Source organism: Salvelinus fontinalis, chromosome 25 (assembly GCF_029448725.1).
Source record: "Salvelinus fontinalis isolate EN_2023a chromosome 25, ASM2944872v1, whole genome shotgun sequence".
In the NCBI taxonomy this organism is placed as follows: Eukaryota; Metazoa; Chordata; class Actinopteri; order Salmoniformes; family Salmonidae; genus Salvelinus; species Salvelinus fontinalis.
The window spans coordinates 13,347,568-13,369,542 of NC_074689.1; the positions used below are offsets into that span (position 1 = coordinate 13,347,568).

Consider the following 21,975-nt stretch of genomic DNA (forward strand, 5'->3'; position numbering starts at 1 on the left):
TCGCGTATGTAGCAACATGACCAAAAGAACAAACAACAAAAAACATATTTTTTGTCCGGACTATATTTTCTGGTGGAAGAATGAAATTGTATGAATTGACTCATCAAAATAACTTTTAATGAAAATATGTAATTCATTGTTACTTTAATATGTTGGTAACAGTTTTATAAAAGTAATAAGGAACGCGAGTCAGTGTCACGAATACAGAGCCATTTACCTGTGACTGTATTCATTGCTTAATTCATTATTTAGGTTCTATTCATATCATATTACATTTACACGAAATACACATATATTTGATTTTACATTGTGCCAATGTAATGTATTTAGGCACATTTTTATTAAATTAGGAGATCCGGAGATACATCTACAATTTAGAACCTGTCTGCCCAAAATGTTGAAAATGAACATAACATACTCTTAGCACATAAACAACATTCAATTACATTAGACTGAATTACATTATATGTACTTTAGTTTCAAAGTTAGATATAAATTGTAATCTCATGTAACAATCTCTCACAGATACTTCTACAAATATGTGGTAGTATTGTGTTGGTGGGAAGTCTGTCTGTAGCCAAAGGGGTCGATTTACTGACCTAAAACCACCAGATGTCGCTCGCTACTCACTTTTATTAATTGACGTGTCGATCGATACTCTGCTACAAGTAGTAGGCTTAGCTACAGTAGCTACGGACAAGTGGTAACAAAGTAACACAGACCTGAATGGTGATGAGCCTTCCGGATCGGACAAATCTCAACATCTGGACCATGTGAAACAGTCACTGAATGGGTGTTACAGGGTAGATCGGGTGAGCATTTTGACTGGGATGGGGATTTGGCGGCAGGAGTTGAACGTTCCAAGAAAGTTAGCTCCGTCCAATCAAAAACACTTTAAATGATATGCATCGCGCGCGTACGATCTATTATGATTTTTAAATAAATACGGTTAATTTCCATTTAACTCTAATCGACAGCGATATTTGTTTATATTAATTTTGAGGTAGTTAGCCACATATTAGTCAACAACGCACCTAGACTCCGTTCACAGCCAGCTAAAGTAATTTATATTCGCAGTACTTTTCGAATTTGGTTAGGACGCCATTGAGTTCCTCGCAGATTTCAGCTGCATCAGAGCTGACGTGGTGTTACGTGTGCATTGGTTCTCAGACCATCCATTCGCGGCGTAATCCGTGATTTAACGTTAATCAGTGGCTGCATTCGCTATCTATTGGTAAGTTAGCGGGAAAAAACGATACTACCCGGCTAGCTACCTAGCTAAGTTAGTAAATAGCTAACTACTGCTTATTCAGATTGTTACTTAGCTAGCGACGGTACCAATCTAATAATGTAACATCCAGTGCCCTAACTGTAATGTTAGGTTGCTAGCTTTAGCTGCCACCACCACCACCTTGAGCATGCCAACGGACAGGATAGCTTGAAAGTGGAAACAATATGGTTGACTATTGTGAACCTTGCTAGGACCATAATAGGTCCTTAGTGACATGGAAACCGAAGAACTTGAATTAGCCAATCCATTAATTTGCCCGCCTTTTTGTTCTTTATAGGACGATTATCATGGCAAGCAACGCCTGTCAAATGCAGGAGCAGGGCAGCAGTGGTTCGCTATCATCACTAGCACAGGTATTTAAAATGGAGATAGACATTCCTCAAAGTGTTATGATCTGCAGATGTCCATCATCCCTAAGCATAGTCTCCAGATGACTGATGCTGTTAACTTGCATATAAGCCAGACATATCAACTGTTAATGGAAGGTTTAATTTCCCAGGTAGCAACAAGGAGCGCAAAATCAGAGGACAGAAACTCAAACGAAGATGTTTCTAATGCACACAACAGGAGAGAGATTCCCCCCAGAAGACAGCCATACAGGTATTACTTTAAATTAAAGTGTAGAATAATAGAGCTGCAATACATTTATTTCACAGTCGTCTTTGCAAATTTGTTTTTCTCCTCAGAAAAGTGTCTTCAGATCCAGCAGGTCCAAAAGTTGAAGAGATAAAAGAAGAGGTAGCGCCTTGCAGTGTCCCACCAGGGCCCGGCATGCCAGCCTCTATTTATCAGACAAACCATGGCCAGTTCAGTAAGTCTCACTGGAAGGGACATGTGTTTCAAAAATAAATGTTTATTAAAAAATCCAGATGTATTTGACACATCTCAGTCTCTGATAGTCCATAGTTGATTTGGTTATGTGAAAGGACAAGACCGCATACTACACGCTCTTAATTAATAAACTGATGTAATTGGCAGCTGTTTACACCATTTCTGCATAACCAAATGCATGTGATGTCTGTGTAATGCTCAAATGATGACATTCCTGTCGAGTGCCTTTTCCTTTTTAAACACATAGGCATAACGTTTTCACTTAATTTGAAGTGTCCACGCTTGAACAACAAAACAAATCAATGATTGTTAAAAAAAAATCCCTCTGGATTTATTTGTTAGTGGAAGCAAAGGTCAGGAGGCCCCCAAAAAATTAAATGTAGAAGTTCTGGTGACTTTCTAAAAACACATTCTACTCCAAAATGAATGGGGGAAAAATTATGCTGACAGATATAATTTTCCTCTCTGTAATTAAGGCCAGTAACATATTGGTCCATATCAAATGAAATGTCACATGCACCAAATAAAACAAGTGTAGACTTTACAGTGAAATGCTTACTTACTTATGACGAGCCAATTCCCAACAATGCAGTTAAAAGTAAGAAAATGAACAAATAGATAAAAATAAAATAGTAACAATAGAGGCTATATACAAGGAGTACCAGTACAGTGTACGAGGTAGTTGGGGTGATACATTTGTTTTTTTTTATTTGTTTTTATCCCATTTGCTCCCTAATTTTCGTGGTATCCAATCGCTAGTAATTACTATCTTGTCTCATCGCTACAACTCCTGTACGGGCTCGGGAGAGACGAAGGTCGAAAGCCATGCGTCCTCCGAAGCACAACCCAACCAAGCCGCACTGCTTCTTAACACAGCGCGCCTCCAACCCGGAAGCCAGCCGCACCAATGTGTCGGAGGAAACACCGTGTACCTGGCCCCCTTGGTTAGCGCGCACTGCGCCCGCACTGCGCCCGGCTGGAGCGCGATGAGACAAGGATATCCCTAATGGCTAAAACCCTCCCTAACCAGGACGACCCTATGCCAATTGTGCGTTGCCCCACGGACCTCCCGGTCGCGGCCGGCTGCGACAGCCTGGGCGCGAACCCAGAGACTCTGGTGGCGCAGTTAGCACTGCGATGCAGTGCCCTAGACCACTGTGCCACCCGGGAGGCCACATTTGATATTTTTAACCTTTTATATAACTAGGCAACTCGGTTAAGAACAAATTCTTATTTTCAATGACGGCCTAGGAACAGTGGGTTAACTGCCTTGTTCAGGGGCAGAACGACAGATGTTTACCTTGTCAGCTCGGGGATCCGATCTTGCAACCTTTCTGTTACAAGTCCAACACTCTAACCACTAGGCTACCTGCCACCCCAAATGATTAAGGTAATACTGTATGTACATGTAGGTTTGATTAGGTGATTGATTGAAGTACATGTAGGTAGGGGGGAAAGCAGAAAATCCGGGTAGTCGTTTAATTAACTGTTCAGCAGTCTTATGGCATTGAGGTTGAAGCTGTTCAGGAGCCTATTGGTCCCAGACTTGGTGGTCCAGTACCATTTGGACCATAATAGGTCCTTAGTGATATGGAAACCGAAGAACTTGAAGCTCTCGACCGTCTCCACTATAGCCCTGTCGATGTGAATGGGGGCGAATTCGGCCCTCCGTTTCCTGTAGTCCCCAATCAGCTGACGTTAAGGGAGAGGTTGTTGTCCTGGCACCACACTGGCAGGTCTCTGACCTCCCTGTAGGCTATCCCATTGTCGTCGGTGATCAGGCCAATCACCGTCATGTCGTCAGCAAACTTAATGATGATGTTGGAGTTGTGTGCGGCCATGTAGTCGTGGGTGAACAGGGAGTACAAGGAGGGGGCTAAGCACACACCCCTGAGGGCCCCCCATGTTGAGGGTCAGCGTAGTGGATGTGTTGTTGCCTATAATCACCACCTGCAGGCGACCTTCAAAGATCAGTATCCAATTGCAGAGGGAGGTGTTTAATCCCAGGGTCCTTAGTTTAGTAATGAGCTTGGATTGCACTATAGTGTTGAATGCTGAGCTGTAGTCAATGAACAGCATTCTCACGTAGGTGTTCATTTTGTCCAGGTGGGAAAGGGTAGTGTAGAGTGCAATAGAGATTGTGTCATCTGTGGATCTGTTGGGGCAGTATGCGAATTGGAGTGGTTCCAGGGTGTCTGCGATGATGGTTTTGATGTGCAGCCTTTCAAAGCATTTCATGGCTACGGATGTGAGTACTACACATTAATAACACTACCTAGTCATTTAGACAGGTTACCTTGGCGTTCTTGGGCACAGGGACTATGGTGGTCTGCTTGAAACATGGGTCAGGGAGAGGTTGAAAATGTCAGTGAAGACACTTGTTGTTGGGTCATCACATGCTCCAAGTACGTGTCCTTGTAATCTGTCTGAATGTTAACCTGCTTTTAAAGGTCTTACTCAAATCTGCTACAGAGAGCGTGATCACACAGTTGTCTGGGACAGCTGGTGCTCTCATGCATGTTTCGGTGTTGCTTGCAAGTATAGAAGGCATTTACCTAGTCTGTTAGGCTCGCGTCACTTGGCAGCTCGTGTCTGGGTTTCCCTTTTGTAATCCATGATAGTTTGCAAGCCCTGCCATATCCGACAAGCATCAGAGCCAGTGTAGTAGGATCCGATCTAAGTCCTGTATTGACACTTTGCCTGTTTGACGGTTCGTCGGACGCCATAGCAGGATTTTTTTATAAGCGTCTGGATTTGTGTTCTGCTCCTTGAATGCGGCAGCGCTAGTCTTTAGCTCAGTGTGGATGTTGCCTGTAATCCATGGCTGTTGGTTAGGATATGTTTGTACGGTCACTGTGTGGACTATGATCCATGCACTCAAGCCCTGTTTCCATTGGCACTTTGAAGTCGGTAAAAGGTTAGCGTTGTCGCTAGCATAACAGGCTAGCTAGCTTAATTTCTACCTTGCTTGCCATGGCATTGGCTATTAGCTAGCTAGTTAACCAAGCAAACCAGACGACAGGTTTAATACAGTATGATGTAGCTACCTAGCTTTTAATACGACCTGGCCAGCTAAAATTCCTGCTAGCTCACGTTAGCTAACTAGCTTGTTTCAACTTTGATTTGCATGCTAACGTTAGGTAGCTAGCATTCGAGGGCTGACTGTTCTCATACAATTATATTGTGTAGTGCAAAAATGAATGGATCCAGCTATGGTGTTAATTTGTGTCATGTCTGACTACTGCAGTACTGTTTGTCCATGTGCTAACTAACAGCAACAAGCCCAGATGAGCTAGCTAAACGTTGTCAGACTCCAGCAGTGATCAGCTTGGTGGTTCAATAGAAAGGGTGTCACCAGCCCGAATTCCATTTGAGCCGGCACCAATTGTGAAACTGGGCTGCGCTGGCCCGGTTTTCCTCGACCCAGCTCGAATTTGAGAATTCCATTTGAGCCAGCTCGAATTTAGCCCTAATTGACCCTCCTTTTAAGTGTCAGTGGAAACGGGGCTTTATTAATGAAGCCAGTGACTGATGCGGTAAACTCCTCAATGCCATCGGATGAATCACGGAACAAATTCCAACCTGTGCTAGTGAAACAGTCCCGTAACTTCATCGGAAGACTTGACTATTGATTGCATCGTTGGTACTTCATGTTTGAGTTTTTCTTGTAAACAGGAATTAAGAGGATGGAGTTATGGTCAGATTTGCCAAATGGAGGGCGAGGGAGAGCTTTGTATGCGTCTCGTATTGGATAGTAAATAGATGGCTACGAAAAATATAGATGAAAACTCTTGGTAAATAGTGTGGCCTACAGTTTATCATGAGGTATTCTAACTCGGGCGACCAGAACCTAGAGACTTCCTTAATATTAGAGATCGCGCAACAACTGTTGTGGACAAAGATACACAATAACCTTTAGTAGCCCAACTGATGCAGCGTAGTCACTGGCTATGAATAAATAAGCTGAAGCAGATAGTTGCCGATCTGCATTTACCTCATTGGGCCAATCATTACCTATGGGGTAAATGCAGGCCCTGGCCCAATTTAATCCCTATTCGTTTGTTGTCCTCAGTTGCTTTTACTCAGGATGGTGCCATCCAGCTGACCAGTGCTCTACCTAGGGGTCTACAGGCCCTGCAGCCTCTGACCATGTCCAACTCTGGAAACTCCCAGTCTGCTGCAGCCATCGTCCAGTATTCCCAACAGTCAGGAGATGGCACTCAGCAGTTCTATATGCAAGGCAACAAGGTGATGGTAAAAGGTAAATGCTCTAGTCCCTCACCATCGAGGTCTGCCATCAGTTGGATTAGATTGGATTATTAGCAGGGGTTAAATTGGGCCAGAGCCCGCCTGGGCTGAGAACGGCACCTATGATCCAAACGAGAGCCAGGTGGGGATGAGCCCCAGTACCATTGGTTATGCGAATTTTGCCTACAACGATATCTCATATTGTTGTCCACATTTTATTTTCCTCAACCAACAATACGAGTAACCAACAGCAAAATCAGACAACCCCGTAGTAGAATAGTTTCCCTATTTAGTTGGTCAGCTTATAAAAAATTATAAATAATCCTATTAAATTACTAGAAGGGCTGTCATAAACCCTCGAAGATCCAGAATGGGGTGAAAATGGCAGCCATATTGGTCATGGAGAAATCCAATCCAGTCTATATAATTGGAATGAATGGCACAAGAGGCATAATCTTGATTTTACTTATGCAAGAAAAATATAACAAAGGCGTGATATATCAGAAATTGTGTAATATAAATATTTTTGTCAACTTTAAAATATTGTCATATAATCATAAATACATTTTATATGGGTTTTATACAAATGTTCTGTATAAATAGCCCCTAAAATATGTCAACAGACCATAAATGTATACATTTTTGTTTTCTTGGTAAGCTGAGCGTGCTGTTGTATGATACAATATCAGTACTTGTTGCATTTACAACTTGTCTAAGTCTAAGGCTGTGGATTGACTGCATAGGTGCCGTTAAAGAGGTCAATGGAACGCAGACCGTGGGGGATAGAAGGACGCTGGATTGGCGGACATTCAACAAATCTAACAAAGTGCATATTCGTGAAATTCGTCATGGTTGATGTATTGTAACAGGCTCACAATGTTGTTACTAAAGTTTGATTTGGATATACACTGAGTGTACAAAACATTAAGAACACCTTCCTAATATTGAGTTGCACCCCACCCGTTTGGCCCTCAGACTCTACAAGGTGTCAAAAGCGTTCCACAGGAATGCAGGCCCATGTTGACTCCAATGCTTCCCATAGTTGTCAAGTTGGCTGGATGTCCTTTGGGTGGTGCACCACTTTTGATAAACAAGGGAAACTGTTGAGCGTTAAAAACCCAGCAGTGTTGCATTTCTTGACGCAAACCGGTGCACCTGGCCCCTACTACCATACCCCTTTCAAAGGCACTTACATATTTTGTCTTGCCCACTCATCCTTTGAATAACACACACACAATCCATGTCTCGAGGCTTAAAAATGATTCTTTAACCTGTCTCCCCTTCATCTACACTGATTGAAGTGGATTTAACAAGTGACATCAAGGGATCATAGCTTTCACCTGGTCAGTCTATGTCAAGGAAAGAGCAGGTGTTCTTAATGTTTTGTACACCAAGTGTATTTGGCTGGTTTCGCTGCACAACATTTAGAAGTTGTCCCTTTTTCAGGTTTAGAAGATGTGACTTCGTATAAGCTGGTAGCATAGCTAGCATACAGACATTGGTGGTGGTAGTCAAAGTTATTTTTAACTCTAATGCAGTTGATTGATGATGACATCAATATGTATTCGGGTTGACATCCATACAAGTGTTATACTCCCATTTTTATTTCAACATAGTGTTAAAATACACATATAACAAGGCCTAAATGTAGGCTAATTTTACTGGGGGGGGGCAATAAGGAGATTAGGGATCTTAGCCCCACAGCATCTTTCCCCCACGCATTTCTATTGTTTTGGTCGAGTTTCATAGAAGCGGTAAAAAGTTCTATTGTTTGAATGGAATGTTGGTATATTGGCAGTTAATTGAAAAGTTAATGGAATTATACCTCTAAAACTGTCTGGCTAGCTAGCGAACAAACATACAGTGCAGATACAATCTTCTAATTAATTATTTTGCGCAATGTCTTATCACAGAACTGGCAAACCATTGTTGACCAACTCCTTGAACAAAATGGCTTACCTTTCTCCCACCATAAGAAGGTTCATGTCCATTCTGGTATTCTAATGCCTAATTCTATAGGGGCGACCTCCAGGGGGGTTTACTGTTTCTGATCTAAAACTAGGTAATGATTTGCCCAATGGGGTAAATGCAGATGGAAAACCCTCTGCTTCAGCCTATTTATTTATAGCTACTGACTATGCTGCATCAGTTGGCCAACAGGGGATCATGCTTATTGCTAAATAGCACACCTTTCTGATAATATGGACCAATATGTGATTGGCCTTAATTCTGAAATTATATTTTAGTTGTTGTCAGCATAATTTAATTTTCATTCATTTTGGAGTAGAATGTCCTTTTTAAAAGTCACCGGAACTGACTCTCTCACAGTCGTTCAACCCAAATCACAGTTGTATAACCCCAAAGAATTGTAGGCCTCTACGACCCTTGCCACCACTGCAAAAAAAATCCAGGGAAAACACTAACCAGCTGTTGTTAAAGGTCCAATGCAGACGCTTTTATCTCTATATCAAATCATTTCTGGCAATTAATTACCTTGCCGTGATTGTTAAAAAATATATATTAAAAAAATTCTTAGCAAGAATTGAAATGGTAAAAAATAAACTAAAATACCTTCTCAAGCAAGAATTGTGCTATTGTCTGGGAGTGGTCCAGTAGAGGCTGCTGAGGGGAGGACGGCTGGAACGGATTAAATGGAATGGCATCAAACACATGGAAACCATGGAAACCATAGGTTTGATGTGTTTGTTACCATTCCACTGATTCCGCTCCAGCCATTAAGGGGAAAACTGAAAATGAGCTGTAATTGCCAGAGTGGTTTGGAACTCTTTCATAATGACTCATTTTACATATGGTGATGTCACCATGGAAGGCCAAAACTCCATCTTACCAAAACAGGCAGAAATTTCAGGCAGTCTTTTCAAACAGCCGTTACACAAATTTCATTTTTTAAATTGAACCTTTATTTAACTAGGCAAGTCAGTGAAGAACAAATTTTTATTTTACAATGACGGCCTACCGGTGAACAGTATGTTAACTGCCTTGTTCAGGGGCAGAACGACAGATATTTACCTTGTCAGCTCGGGGATTCGATCCAGCGACCTTTCGGTTACTGGCTCAACGCTCTAACCACTAGGCAGCCTGCTGCCCCAAAAAGGGCATTATCATAATTTTCACAGTATTATTCCGACCTCATTGTGTGGAAATGTATATAAAACCCAGGAAAATCATGTTATTGACTGCACTGGACCTTTAAATTAGTCATCAGTACATCCAGAACAGCGCTGCCAGGATCTTGATGAGAGTGCAGAAACACTGTCACATCACCTCCATCCTGGAATCTCTGCACTGGCTCCCTGTCTCATTCCAGATTGAATTCAAAACCCTCTTGCAGTCTTTCCAGTGTATTCATGGCAGTGCCCCTCCTTATCTCAAAGAACTGCTCTCCCTCCATAACCCCACCCGCACCCTCAGGTCAAGCAATATTCTGCGCTTCGACACCCCCCAAGACCAAGTTCCGCTCCTTGGGGGATCGGGCATTCAGCTCGACCGCCCCAAACCTCTGGAATGCACTCCTAGACCACCTGAAAGCACAACAGACTCTGGGCTCCTTTAAAACGGGCCTAAAGACCTTTCTCTTTAGGAAGGCGTTCTGTTGATAGCTGCGCTCCTTGGTGTCCTTGTCTCTTATAGTGTCAGCTGGGTTCTTTGTGTCAGTTGCCCTGTCTCGTTGTGTCCATTTCTTTTTCTATTTGGTAAAAAAATATAGATTTTATGCACTTAGAGATTATTCTGTATAATGAAAAGCATTTTAAAAATGTATTAAATTATTATTATTATTAAAGCTTGGACACTTCAATTTTAAGTGAGAAAAGTCACTCAACTGGAATGTCATAATTTGAGCATTACATAGAAATCACATTGTACAGAAATTATGTTTACAGCAGTTTAAGTATTTAAGTAGTATTAAGTAGAGTGATGTCATGCGTTTTTGTCAGTTGTTTATGTTAGTGTATTATATAATTCACATCCAATACCCAATCCAAGGTTTTAAAAAGCCATACAAATAATCTTAACTTTTTGGGGTTGGTAATATGAACATATTTGAGTAGCAACTCAAACCTTTTGTTGGACCAAAAAACACAAAAGCAATAAAGTGTAGGGGGAGGACTCATAGAGCAATGCATGTCATCATTGACATCAGGAGGCAAATGATGTCATAGTGATGTCAATGCCCTTAATTGTGATTGCACACATAGCTGGTGGTTTTGGAAACATTTCTGTTAGAGAGCTGAGATAAAGGGTTTCTTTTGGACCTCTTAAGAACAGATATGGCTGTTGCTGGGGATGAGACTGAGTCAGGTATGTTAACTTTAATCTTTTACTTCATGAGAAAGTTAAAGAGAAAATGGTAACTGTAGAGGAACTCTTCTGCCTTTGTGCTACACTAATACTGTACAGCCTGCGTAGCCTCTGCTTTTTGGATTAATGATTAATTTTGACTCTTAACTGTAGAAGATTGTTATTGTATGATAATATCACAGTTGTCTACAGACATTAGCTAATAAAATAGAAAGAACATGTACTATAAAGGTATTGAACTCACCATGAAGTAATAAAGGTATTGAAAATGTGTTGATATCCTGAGAGCTGAGGTTTTTAAGATATGACACAGTTGTTGTATTGCTTAAGATTTATTTTCTTCTCAAAGCAAATACATTAGAATTACATGTCATTTAACATGAGTATCCTTGAATGTCTTGGTTTGACTTTATTAAAACTGCAAAACAGCCTGAGAAAAATCAGTCTTGTGAAATAAAAAGCAGATTGCAACACGCTGAATACGATTGGAATATTTTCAGTGTTTCCCTGTGCGCTCTGTCTGTCCACCCCCCCCTCTTCTCTCCCTCTGTGAAATGCTTCGATGCTCTGCCCACTCAAAGCGCGCACACACACACACACAGTGGCTGACGTCACTTGTTTTCCTGGAACAGGACCCCAGCAGGGAAATGTAAATGCTAATCGGCAAATAAGATGGACATTGACGTCAGTCCCAGTCATGCTGTGATTACAGGCAGTTCCTTTTGCGAGAGCAAGACGTTACCAAATGAATCACCATATGCAATGATATGCAGGCAGCTCCCATAGCACAGAGGAGGTTTATTTAAGGAGAAGTAGGCTACTGTACATAGAGATGGCAATAACACTCTCTCATCAAATGGTTTGCTTCTACAAAACAATGTTCTTTGTTCTCTGACTGATTTTGGATTGAATTATGCACAAATTGAAACTAACATGTTAAATTGAAATTCAAATAGTCAAATTCCTAGGCATTTTATTTTGTTCAGCTCTCTGTAGAGCCTGTCTGTGTAGCGATCATATCCTCTCACGTCACCACTCACACCCATAGTAATCGGATGACATCAGAACCTTATTGCGTAACCTACCGACGTATTCTTCCATACCTTTTGAGTCACTGTGAATTAATTAGACAACTTACCTTTCTGTACTTTTAAGGCGGTGGATGCCTTCTGTTCAGCAAGTTAGCAGCTAATACAAATGGTAGTGCTCTAAGAAGTGTTCCCCATTTCTGTGTTTCTGTCAGCTTCCACTGGTGACATGTCAGGCTACCAGATCTGCACTCCCACCTCCAGCCTGCCCCAGGGCGTTGTGATGGCTGGCTCACCAGGCTCTCTGCACAGCCCCCCACACGTGGCTGACGAGACCACACGCAAGAGACAACTCCGCCTCATGAAGAACAGGTAGACTACACCCACATAAGAAAAAGTACTACAGTTTACTATAGAATACTACAGTACTTACTATAGAATTATGTAGTATACTGTAGAATACTATACCACACACTAGTATCCCTTGATCATGTGTAGTACTTAGTATAGATTTTTGTAGTATACTGTAGAATACTATAGTAAATAATATGGTATTATCCACCAAAAAAACACTAGTAAATAATACAGAAATGTCAGCAAAAACACTACAGTCCACAAAAACAAGACCTTTTTTAAACTACAGTATTTCATTTGCATGTACACTGCCAATTCCCCTCCTCCATATTCTAATTTGTGCCACCCGTGCCAAGTATAGACCATGTGTTGTGTTCCCTATGGTTACATACCTACAGGTTATGGAGCATTTACCCTTATTTCTCCAGTAGATTTCCTCAAGGAGAAAGTTCCCCACTTTTTTGTAAAAGATAATAAAACAAAAACACTAAAGTAAATTCTACAGTATGCTAGAGTCCGCAAAAACACTACAGTAAATACTACACTATACTACAGTCCCCCAAAAATACATTAAATACTACAGTCCACAAAAACACCACAATAAATACTATAGTATACTACAGTCCAAAAACACTACAGTGAGTATTACAGTGAAGTCTGCAAAAACACTACAGTGAATACTATAGTATTCTTACCATGGTATACACTATAGTATTTTTTCATGTGTGTACTTAACAGCCTTATGATCGATGCGGGTCCTGCATGAGAATGTTGGCTAATCATGATGGAACAGATAATCATGAAAATGATAATAACATGATTTTTCCATTCATAAATGCTACTAATTAACATGCATGTGCTGTATACTGCATTCTTGGCCTGCCTTTTTTGAGTGCCACCATTTGCCTCAGAACACACACATAGATGCTAGTTGTGCATTTTTTTGCTTTGTCGTGCTTTCACCTGAATGTTTGTCACTAAAGACTATCTTTTCTGTTGACATTTACACTCTGCTATTGCATGTAGTATTATGTCACGACTTTGCACAGGCAATTGTAGTCTCCTGCATGTTGATTTTTGTAAAATGCAGTCACTCTGTGGTGGCGCTATTGCTTAAGTTAGTTACCATTATCAGTCTTGACTGAAACTTACTGCGGGTGATTGTTAAAATACTGGATGTAAGCCTTTCTTGTTATGGACGTATGGCCTTGGTATCTTTGTCTGTAGCTACCAGTCTTTTCACGGAGGCTGTGTGTTGTTGCTTCCAGGGAGGCTGCCCGCGAGTGTCGCCGAAAGAAGAAGGAATATGTAAAATGTCTTGAGAATCGGGTGGCTGTGCTCGAAAATCAAAACAGGACTCTCATTGAGGAACTAAAAGCGCTTAAAGACATCTATTGCCACAAAGTTGAATGACCACAGACGGCTAATGGCTTGATGGGGTGCGCCGCAGTAACAGTTTACAGATAACTGTAAGGGTATCTTGGAGAATCCGCTTTGACTCGATGTCCAGCATCTGCTCTCACACACCAAAATATAAATAAAAAAACACCTCTTTTCCCGATCCACTTGTTTAGAAGACATATTCCGTACTGTCGTCATACCACATTTACAGTATCTGGCCAGTTGTGGCGCGAGTACAGTGAGTATTATGAGGTGCCCCTGTTGCTTTTCCTTGTTGCAGGCAGGCAGCCAAAGAGTGCCGGCGGAGGAAGAGAGAGTATATTCGCTGTCTGGAGACTCGCCTCACCATGCTGGAGGCCCAGAACAAGAAGCTCATGGATGAGCTAAACTACTTTAAGGAAATGTATGGGATTAAGTCGAGTCAGTAACAGTACAGCATACTGTACATACACGCCCTGTAGAGACATGTTATTTATGCCTATCATAACCAGCTACTGTACATAACATTCCACAGTAATGTGTTTATTTTAAATAAAATATGCCATATGAAAACACAATGCCTATGGTTGTGGCATTTGCTTTTAAATTGTTTTAAACATTCTCATCGAAGATCTGTTATTTGAAGATTTATCAGACAAAATGCTCCCAGAGGTTTATCTTGAATGACAAGTGGAGTCTCAGGCCTGCACATATAGCAATGTATAGGCATTATTTTGTAGAGACTAGGGCTTGTATAGAGAGCTCTCTCTTAAATGACATTTTACAAAGAAGCTAACCAGCATATATTACTGTTCTATAAGAGGGATAAAAAATACAAATAAAAAGTTTATTGTACTATTTCATGAATATTTATTTAGTTGTTTTTAATTGTTAGAAATCTTAAATGCTTCATGCACAGTGCTTTTTTGTTTTACATTTCTGTATTTAATCTTCGTAAAGAGACGTTTTATTGGTTGAATGTAAATGAATATATACCCTGATGTCACAAAGCACAAACCTGCCGAGATTTTTTTCATAGTTCATGTGTTTGTAATGTTGTTAAAAGTTTGTCTAAAACAATTCAGCTAAGTTAACCCATGACCCTTCTTGAATGTATTTCTCTAATCTGCACTATTGTTCAAATTCAAGTATATTGTTTTGTAAGTGAAAAACTCCTTTATAATGCTTTGATATCAATTTGATTATCAAATAAAATGTTTTACACAGCATTAAAAATCTAATTTTTGGTGTGATTTCTCTGTATTTTACTTAACTGACGTTGAAATAGTATTCATATTGCTCAAAGTAACCATTTTAATGTTATTTGCAGTAACACATGATTTTAACGCAATAATGGGCTCCCTGTCCCTGGTAATTTACAATGAATGAAAACATTTGCTTACTTACAAAAGATGCATCATAATATGCCTGCCTGTACCAAATCTCCAGCTGTGAATATACATTTGTTTAATTACATTCGATACATATACAATGCATTCAGAAAGAATTCAGACCCCTAGACTTTTTCCAAATGTTGTTACGTTAAAGCCTCTAAAATGTATTAAATACAATGTCCTCGGCATTCTACACACAATACCCCATAATGACAAAGCGAAAACGGGTTTTTATAATTTTTTGTAAATAAAAAACAAACACCTTATTTGCATAAGTATTCAGACCCTTTGCTATGAGACTCGAAATTGAGCTCAGGTGCATCCTGTTTCCATTGATCATCCTTGAATTTTTCTACAACTTGATTGGAGTCCACCTGTGGTAAATGCAATTGATTGGACATGATTTGGAATGGCACACAACTGTCTATAAAAGGTCCCACAGTTGACAGTGCATGTCAGAGCAAAAATCAAGCCATGAGGTCGAAGGAATTGTCCGTAGAGCTCCGAGACAGGATTGTGTTGAGGCACAGATCTGGGAAAGGGTACCAAAACACGCCAAGTGTCATGTCTGGAGGAAACCTGGCACCATCCCTACGGTGAAGCATGGTGGTGGCATCATCATCGTTTTTCAGCGGCAGGGACTGGGAGACTAGTCAGGATCGAGGCAAAGATGAACGGAGCAAAGTACAGAGCGATCTTTGATGAAAACCTGCTCAGGACCTTAGACTAGGGCGAAGGTTCACCTTCCAACAGGACAACGACCCTAAACACACAGCCAAGACATCGCAGGGGGGGGGGGCTTCAGGATAAGTCTCTGAATGTCCTTGAGTGGCCCAGCCAGAGCCCGGTGGAACATCTCTGGAGAGACCTGAAAATAACTGTGCAGTAACGCGCCCCATCCAACCTGACAGAGCTTGAGAGGATCTGCAGAGAAGAATGGGAGAAACTCCCCAATACAGGTGTGCCAAGCTTGTAGTGTCAAACCCAAGAAGACTGTAGAGGCTGTAGTCGCTGCCAAAAGTGCTTCAACAAAGTACTGATTAAGGGGTCTGAATACTTATGTAAATGTCATATTTCAGTTTATTTATGTATTTTTTTAAATAGTTTTTGCTTTCTCATTATGGGGTATTGTGTGTAGATTGATGAGAGAAACATTTTTTACAATCAATTTTAGGATAAGGCTGTAACGTAATAAAATGTGGAAAAAGTCAAGGGGTCTGAATACTTTCTGAAGGCACTGTGTACCTGAAAAGTTAGAGTTTTCAATTATGTTAAGGTAATTCGCTACAATTTAATCGCAGCATCATATAAGAGGCTATTGGATAACTAACATGGACTACTTGTTATAATGCCTGGCACAGACACATCACCATCAATCGGGTTATTTAACATTTGTCAACGTAATCGCTTATCCAAGGGCCAAGCTTTGTACTGTATGTGTACCACTCTGTTGACTTGGGTGGGAGATTTATCACCTTGTTCTGTTGATTGTCAGTCTTGGCTTGGTTTTCTTTACAGAACATGCTGTGCTGTACTTTGAATAACACACTATGATTGTACAGTCCTCAAGGCTGCCACGGTATTGATGCAGGGAGTCTTTTTTCTCCATTTTTGCTCCTGTCGATAACAATTTAGCTTACTGTACAAGCATACATGCCTCGACGCACTTATCACAAACGTTGTTGAAGGTTCTAGGAATTTGAGATAATCTCTAGGCACCAGTGCACCTCGAAAATGTTTATGTAATGGCAAAATTATATTTGTGCCACTGGGTGAAAGCGAAGTTGTTACATTTGGGTTTTTTTGTAAGGTGAGCTCTGGCTGTTACATTTTTATCATCTTTGGGCGACGAGCAAAGTCGATACGTTGTATCATTCATTTTACCTCTTGATTGTGAGTGTGAAAAGGAAATTCAACTCCACTTTCTTGAGGGTTTACGGATTTTAAGGTTTAAGGAGGTTTATATACGTTTCAAAATCGCCTCCTATTGGTTAGATTTCTAACAATCACATTATGTTTTGTGTTGTATTGCCATTGTTATTGGTCCCTGAACCCATTGGCAACCATTTTTTAAATATATAAAAGCCTCCTTCAGTTTTCTGTTCTGTGAACCATGATTAATGAAAACTGCTCACCTCCATCCAAAACTGTTAAAAGGTTATGATATTAGTGGAGCTATATTTTTTTTATTTCTATCTCAGAATCACAAATGTTATAATTTTTATATTTTATAAACCATGTCACTGGCCATTTTAAATGAGCTTATTCACGGGCCGCTAACTATTTGTTTAACAAACAAACTTGTCCAGTCATTTTACCTAGCTGGCTAACAACCTGTAACTTGCCCAGGTGGCCTATGATGTAAAATGGCACCGGGAGACAGGAAAGGGGCTGGATAGGCTAGTCCAGGTATGTGCTTCAAAGGTAGGATTTTTCTGGTGCCCCTCTACTGTTTGGTGCACCTAACTTTAAAGTTGTGAGCACCAGTACCTTCTATAAACAAAAAAGTTGTGTTTGAGCCTTATAGATCTTATTTGAGTTTCTAAGCAATTTCACCATAAATCAGATTTGATAGAATGGAGGTAGGGTTGCTGCAATGGCTATATGTTGAGAAAAGCCTGCATGTGGCTAATGTTGTTCCAATTCTTGCTTTACTGTATTCATGCACCAACATATACAGCACCATTTGGGGGCTTTTCTTTCAAATTGTCAGTATTTTTGGCCGGCACTGGTAGTTACATTTGGAATGTGCATATAACCCACAGACATACTGCTATTGAACCAGCTGCAAAGGAAGAGTCAGCCCAATCCCCTAACCCTAGCTTCATGTCCACATCCCGGTTCAACCCAAATCCTGGCTTCAACCACAACCTATAACTACTAAACCTAACCCTAGCTTCATATCCACATCTCAGTTCCACCCTAACCATAGCCAAACGGGACGGGACGGGACAGGGGGGACGGAGGACCGAGATTTTATTTTTTAGCTGTGCTACAGACGGCTCTGTCGTTCTGCCCCTGAGCAAGGCAGTTAACCCACTGTTCCCTGGGTGCCGAAGACGTGGATGTCGATTAAGGCAGCTCCCTGCACCTCTCTGATTCAGAGGGGCTAGGTTAAATGTGGAAGACACATTTCAATTGAATACATTCAGTCCGCTGATACAGGACTAGTAAAGGCCCAGTGCACTACTTTTCGTTTTTTTTAGGATCGTTTTTTTTAATTCAGATTTTTCAGGGGGTGCTGCAGCACCCTCAGCACCCCTAATTCCTGTGGCTATGTCCCTATTTAACCCCTGATTGTGAAACAACAAGCTGAACACAATACCATTCAGAGAGAAAAGACAGTGCAGTAGAACATGAGGAGAGGATTTCTGAAAGTAATGTGTCCAATATCTGAGGCTGAACAGTTTGACATACAAATAATGTGTCTGTGGTTGAATTGCAGAAAAGCAGTATAGACTACTATTTTGAGGCTCATGTGTACTTTTCCATGTAAGATGCTTGCTCTCCCTAGTGGACAGTGGGCGGCAGGTAGCCTAGCGATTAAGAGCGTTGGATCAGTAACTGGAAGTTTGCTGGTTTGAATTCCTGAGCATTCTAGCTGAAAACTGTTGATGTGCCCTTGAGCAAGGCACTTAACCTTAATTGCTTCCGTAAATCACTCTGGATTAGAGTGTCTGCTAAATGACAAAACTGTGTTACTTATCACATGATTTTGATTTGAGATCCTTTCTCCACCATGTGGATACATTTACAAGTACTACTTGACCATTCAAACGTCATCTTCATCCTCATAACAGTGCAATGCTTTCTTTAGCCTATAACCACTGACCTATAAGTAAGGGTATGCAATAAAGACCTACAACCCTTTACCCCTAAAACTTCTCCCAGAGTAAGCAAAGTCTCTCTCACAGATCCTCTGTCACTTTGCACTTTCAATTTTTATTTATTTAACTAGGCAAGTCAATAAAGAACAAAATATTTTTTACAATGACGGCCTACCCCGGCCAAACCCGGATGACGCTTTGCCAATTGTGCCAGTTCACGGCCAGTTGTGATACAGCCTGGAATTGAACCAGGGTCTGTAGTGACACCTCTAGCACTGAGACACAGTGCCTTAGACCGCTGCACCACTCGGGAGCCCAGATTTTCAAACCATGCAGATTTCAAATTGTGCATCAGTTGGTTTTGTGTTTACTGAGCCTAGTGACGGTGAATGTAAAATAGCTTGCAGTAGACCTGCACTGCTCCCCACTCAGTTCAACAGCATCACAAAATAAGTCTCTTGATTTAGCCTTTTTCAACATTTGTATTTTGTTTCTGACTTGTAATGAGATGTCTGCACCAGTAGGACGCACTAAAGCACTACAGCAGACAATATATATAGTATACCTACTGATATCAATGTAACTCTACTACAGTACATTATAGCTCATATTTCACATATGTCCCATTTCTATTTTATTTTATTTACCATTATTTTACCATGTAAGTTGACTGAGAACACATTCTCAGCAACGACCTGGAGAATAGTTACAGGGAAAAGGAGGGGGATGAATGAGCCAATTGTAAACTGGGGATTATTAGGTGACCATGATGGTTTGAGCGCTAGATTGGGAATTTAGCCAGGACACCGGGGTTAACACCCCTACTCTTACAATAAGTGCCATGGGATCTTTAATGACCTCAGAGAGTCAGGACACCCGTTTAACGTCCCATCCGAAAGACGGCACCCTACACAGGGCAGGGTATTGGGATATTTTTTTTAGACCAGAGGAAAGAGTGCCTCCTACTGGCCCTCCAACACCACTTCCAGCAGCATCTGGTCTCCCATCCAGGGACTGACCAGGACCAACCCTGCTTAGCTTCAGAAGCAAGCCAGCAGTGGTATGCAGGGTGGTATGCTGCTGGCAATACATTGTCATGAACACAGTTCAGTCTATAGAGGCATGTCAGAACATTGAACCTCTGCCAGATGAAAGTGTGCCATACACTATAATGGATTATACATCAGGATTCCTTTCTGTTTACATTAACATTCACTAATCCCAGATAATCTCACAGAGGCATTTACTGTTAATGGCAACAAGCCATTTTCAACCACATTCAATAGGTCTACAATAGATTAACGGATGGCTGGTCTTCAATCAATTGATGGGAGATTCAAATATAATTTTGAATATTGTAGTATGTTTTGAATGGCACACAATTATGAGCAGAGCCAATGTTTTAGTTTGTACATGTTTTATGACATGTATTGATTGATTTTACAATTGGGTCACAATTTGTGTACATTCTTTGATACAATAAATCTAATCTATGCATTTAAACATGATAATAAAAAGAACAGTTATTACTGTGTAGCCTAGATAGGGCTACTATTTTCCCCATTTCCTAGACCTAGAATGAGGGCACTACTTGAAGAGAGGGAAAAGTAAACTTGGGCTACAGTATGGTAGGGTCCTTTCTCATGTATTTGAGCGAGCTAGTTTGTAACCACCCACTTGAACCGGAACCTTTACCATCAAACGGCTACAGTGTTGCTTGCTGTAAGTGTTGCTTGCTCGAAGTGTTGCTTGTATGATGCGTCGGTTACAATGTAGCGCTGTATCTTGAACGAGATCAGAGTTTTATTCGAATAGTTCTAAAATGATTAAAACGACATTGCAGATTTGGTTCAAATTGTAAGGCAACAGCCGACGGTAAACCTGGAGATTGCGTGGGCAGAGCAGATTTCTGGGTCCGCGGGGGGATTTGGCTCTGGGGGAGTAGCCTAGCATTCTGATGTATTTGTTCCTTCTAGTTTTAAATGGCTCTATGTTACAGCTGCCGCAAGTCAGGACCGGACAAGAGTGTGTAATCGAATGAATATTTCTGCAGTTCTATCTACCCGCGCGCTGACAAAGAATCCGCGTTTACGCCCTATCTCTCATCCATCCGTTTCGAGACCTAGGAAGACGCTGACGGGAAATATACTTTAGCCTTTCTAGCCTACTACAGGGACCTAACGATGGGGAACACCGCCTCCTGCTGCGTTTCGTCGAGCCCCAAGATCCGGAGAAATGCCCATTCGAGGCTAGAACCCTACCGCCCCGAAGCGGAGCTGAGTAGAGAGGATACTGGCTGCAACCTACAACACATCAGCGACAGAGAGAATATGGACGGTAGGACATAAGTCATGTGTTATTCCCACACTCATGCGAGGTTTAAGTGTTATTGAATGTGATTTTAATAGCCTATATTAGGTTAGGCCTATAACATGTTAGGCTAAAGGAAATTGATGGTTAATGTCATGATTATGAAAAACACCATTTAGATGGGGCAATGCACATGAAACATAGAAAAAACAACTAAAACAAAAACTGTTCTTGCAATGCAGCTATGCAATGCCCCGAAACAAAAAATCCCCTAATTTACTCATTCAGTTATCCATTATGAGAATCCCCCACCCCCAAATGGCACCCTATTCTCAAGGCCCAATAGTGCACTATATAGGAAATAGGGTGCCATTCAGAATGCATCCTGTGACGTCTGTCAGTGCCTGTGGGACCGGGGCTGGGCTGGGCTGGACTGCCTTCCTGGGTTTGTGTGTGTGTTGGTCGGAACTGGGGAGAGTCTAGTCCTCTACTCTGGGCCCCTCCATAGGGCCCTTCCATGCAATGGGTGTGTTATGGGAGGACCAAAGGGCTTATGGAGTCCACTATCTGTGTGTGTGTGTTAGTGGTGTGCGGGTCAGCTGTTTGTTCACCCGCACCAGCCTGCAATTTCTAATAACCAATCCACAACCGCCCAACAGTATATGAAAATCTGAGGCCTGCACCTGACCCTAACCTGCTAATATAGAAATTGAGCTGTGGGCTACAGTCATATTGCAGAAGGATTTTTTTTGACAGGGGGTGCAAGATTTTTTGTTTCCTGATTTAGATGTTTCCGCTGATAATTTCAAACATTTTGGTAGGCTATTTGTTAGTCAACTTGTCTATAATTAGATACATGCAGCTTCTCTTCTGTCATTATATGTTGCCATAGAAGACTAAATAAACCATTGCTCACCAGAATAATGTCATAGATCGATAGAATTCAGTTTGGCTTGGATGCATATTTTATGTAGTTGAAATAGCCTACTATT

General features: G+C 41.2%; 2 protein-coding genes across 8 annotated transcripts in view; both read left to right on the forward strand.

Moving 5' to 3' along the window:
* The first annotated feature begins 708 nt into the window (after positions 1 to 708).
* LOC129822854 (cAMP-responsive element modulator-like) lies at positions 709 to 13,847 on the forward strand. 2 transcript variants are annotated; one of them, XM_055881315.1, is made up of 7 exons: positions 709 to 812; positions 1,569 to 1,644; positions 1,791 to 1,891; positions 1,978 to 2,102; positions 6,195 to 6,422; positions 11,934 to 12,090; positions 13,341 to 13,847. In XM_055881315.1, exons 2-7 carry the CDS (start codon positions 1,579 to 1,581, stop codon positions 13,483 to 13,485), a joined length of 822 nt encoding a protein of 273 aa, XP_055737290.1. In that variant the 5' UTR covers positions 709 to 812; positions 1,569 to 1,578; the 3' UTR covers positions 13,486 to 13,847. The 2 variants fall into 2 exon arrangements, with proteins under 2 accessions (XP_055737290.1, XP_055737289.1); XM_055881314.1 differs by lacking the exons at positions 709 to 812; positions 1,569 to 1,644; positions 1,791 to 1,891; positions 1,978 to 2,102; positions 6,195 to 6,422 and adding an exon at positions 10,559 to 10,690.
* Positions 13,848 to 20,341: 6,494 nt separating this feature from the next.
* ccny (cyclin Y) overlaps positions 20,342 to 21,975 on the forward strand; it is a 79,572-nt gene continuing 77,938 nt past the window's right edge. For 2 of the 6 annotated variants that reach the window (XM_055881316.1, XM_055881318.1), the window contains exon 1: positions 20,342 to 21,010. In XM_055881316.1, the coding sequence (XP_055737291.1) occupies positions 20,857 to 21,010 (154 nt within the window). In that variant the 5' untranslated portion in view covers positions 20,342 to 20,856. The remainder of the gene's footprint in view (positions 21,011 to 21,975) is intronic. The other 4 variants (XM_055881319.1, XM_055881317.1, XM_055881320.1 and 1 more) reach the window with 4 other exon arrangements.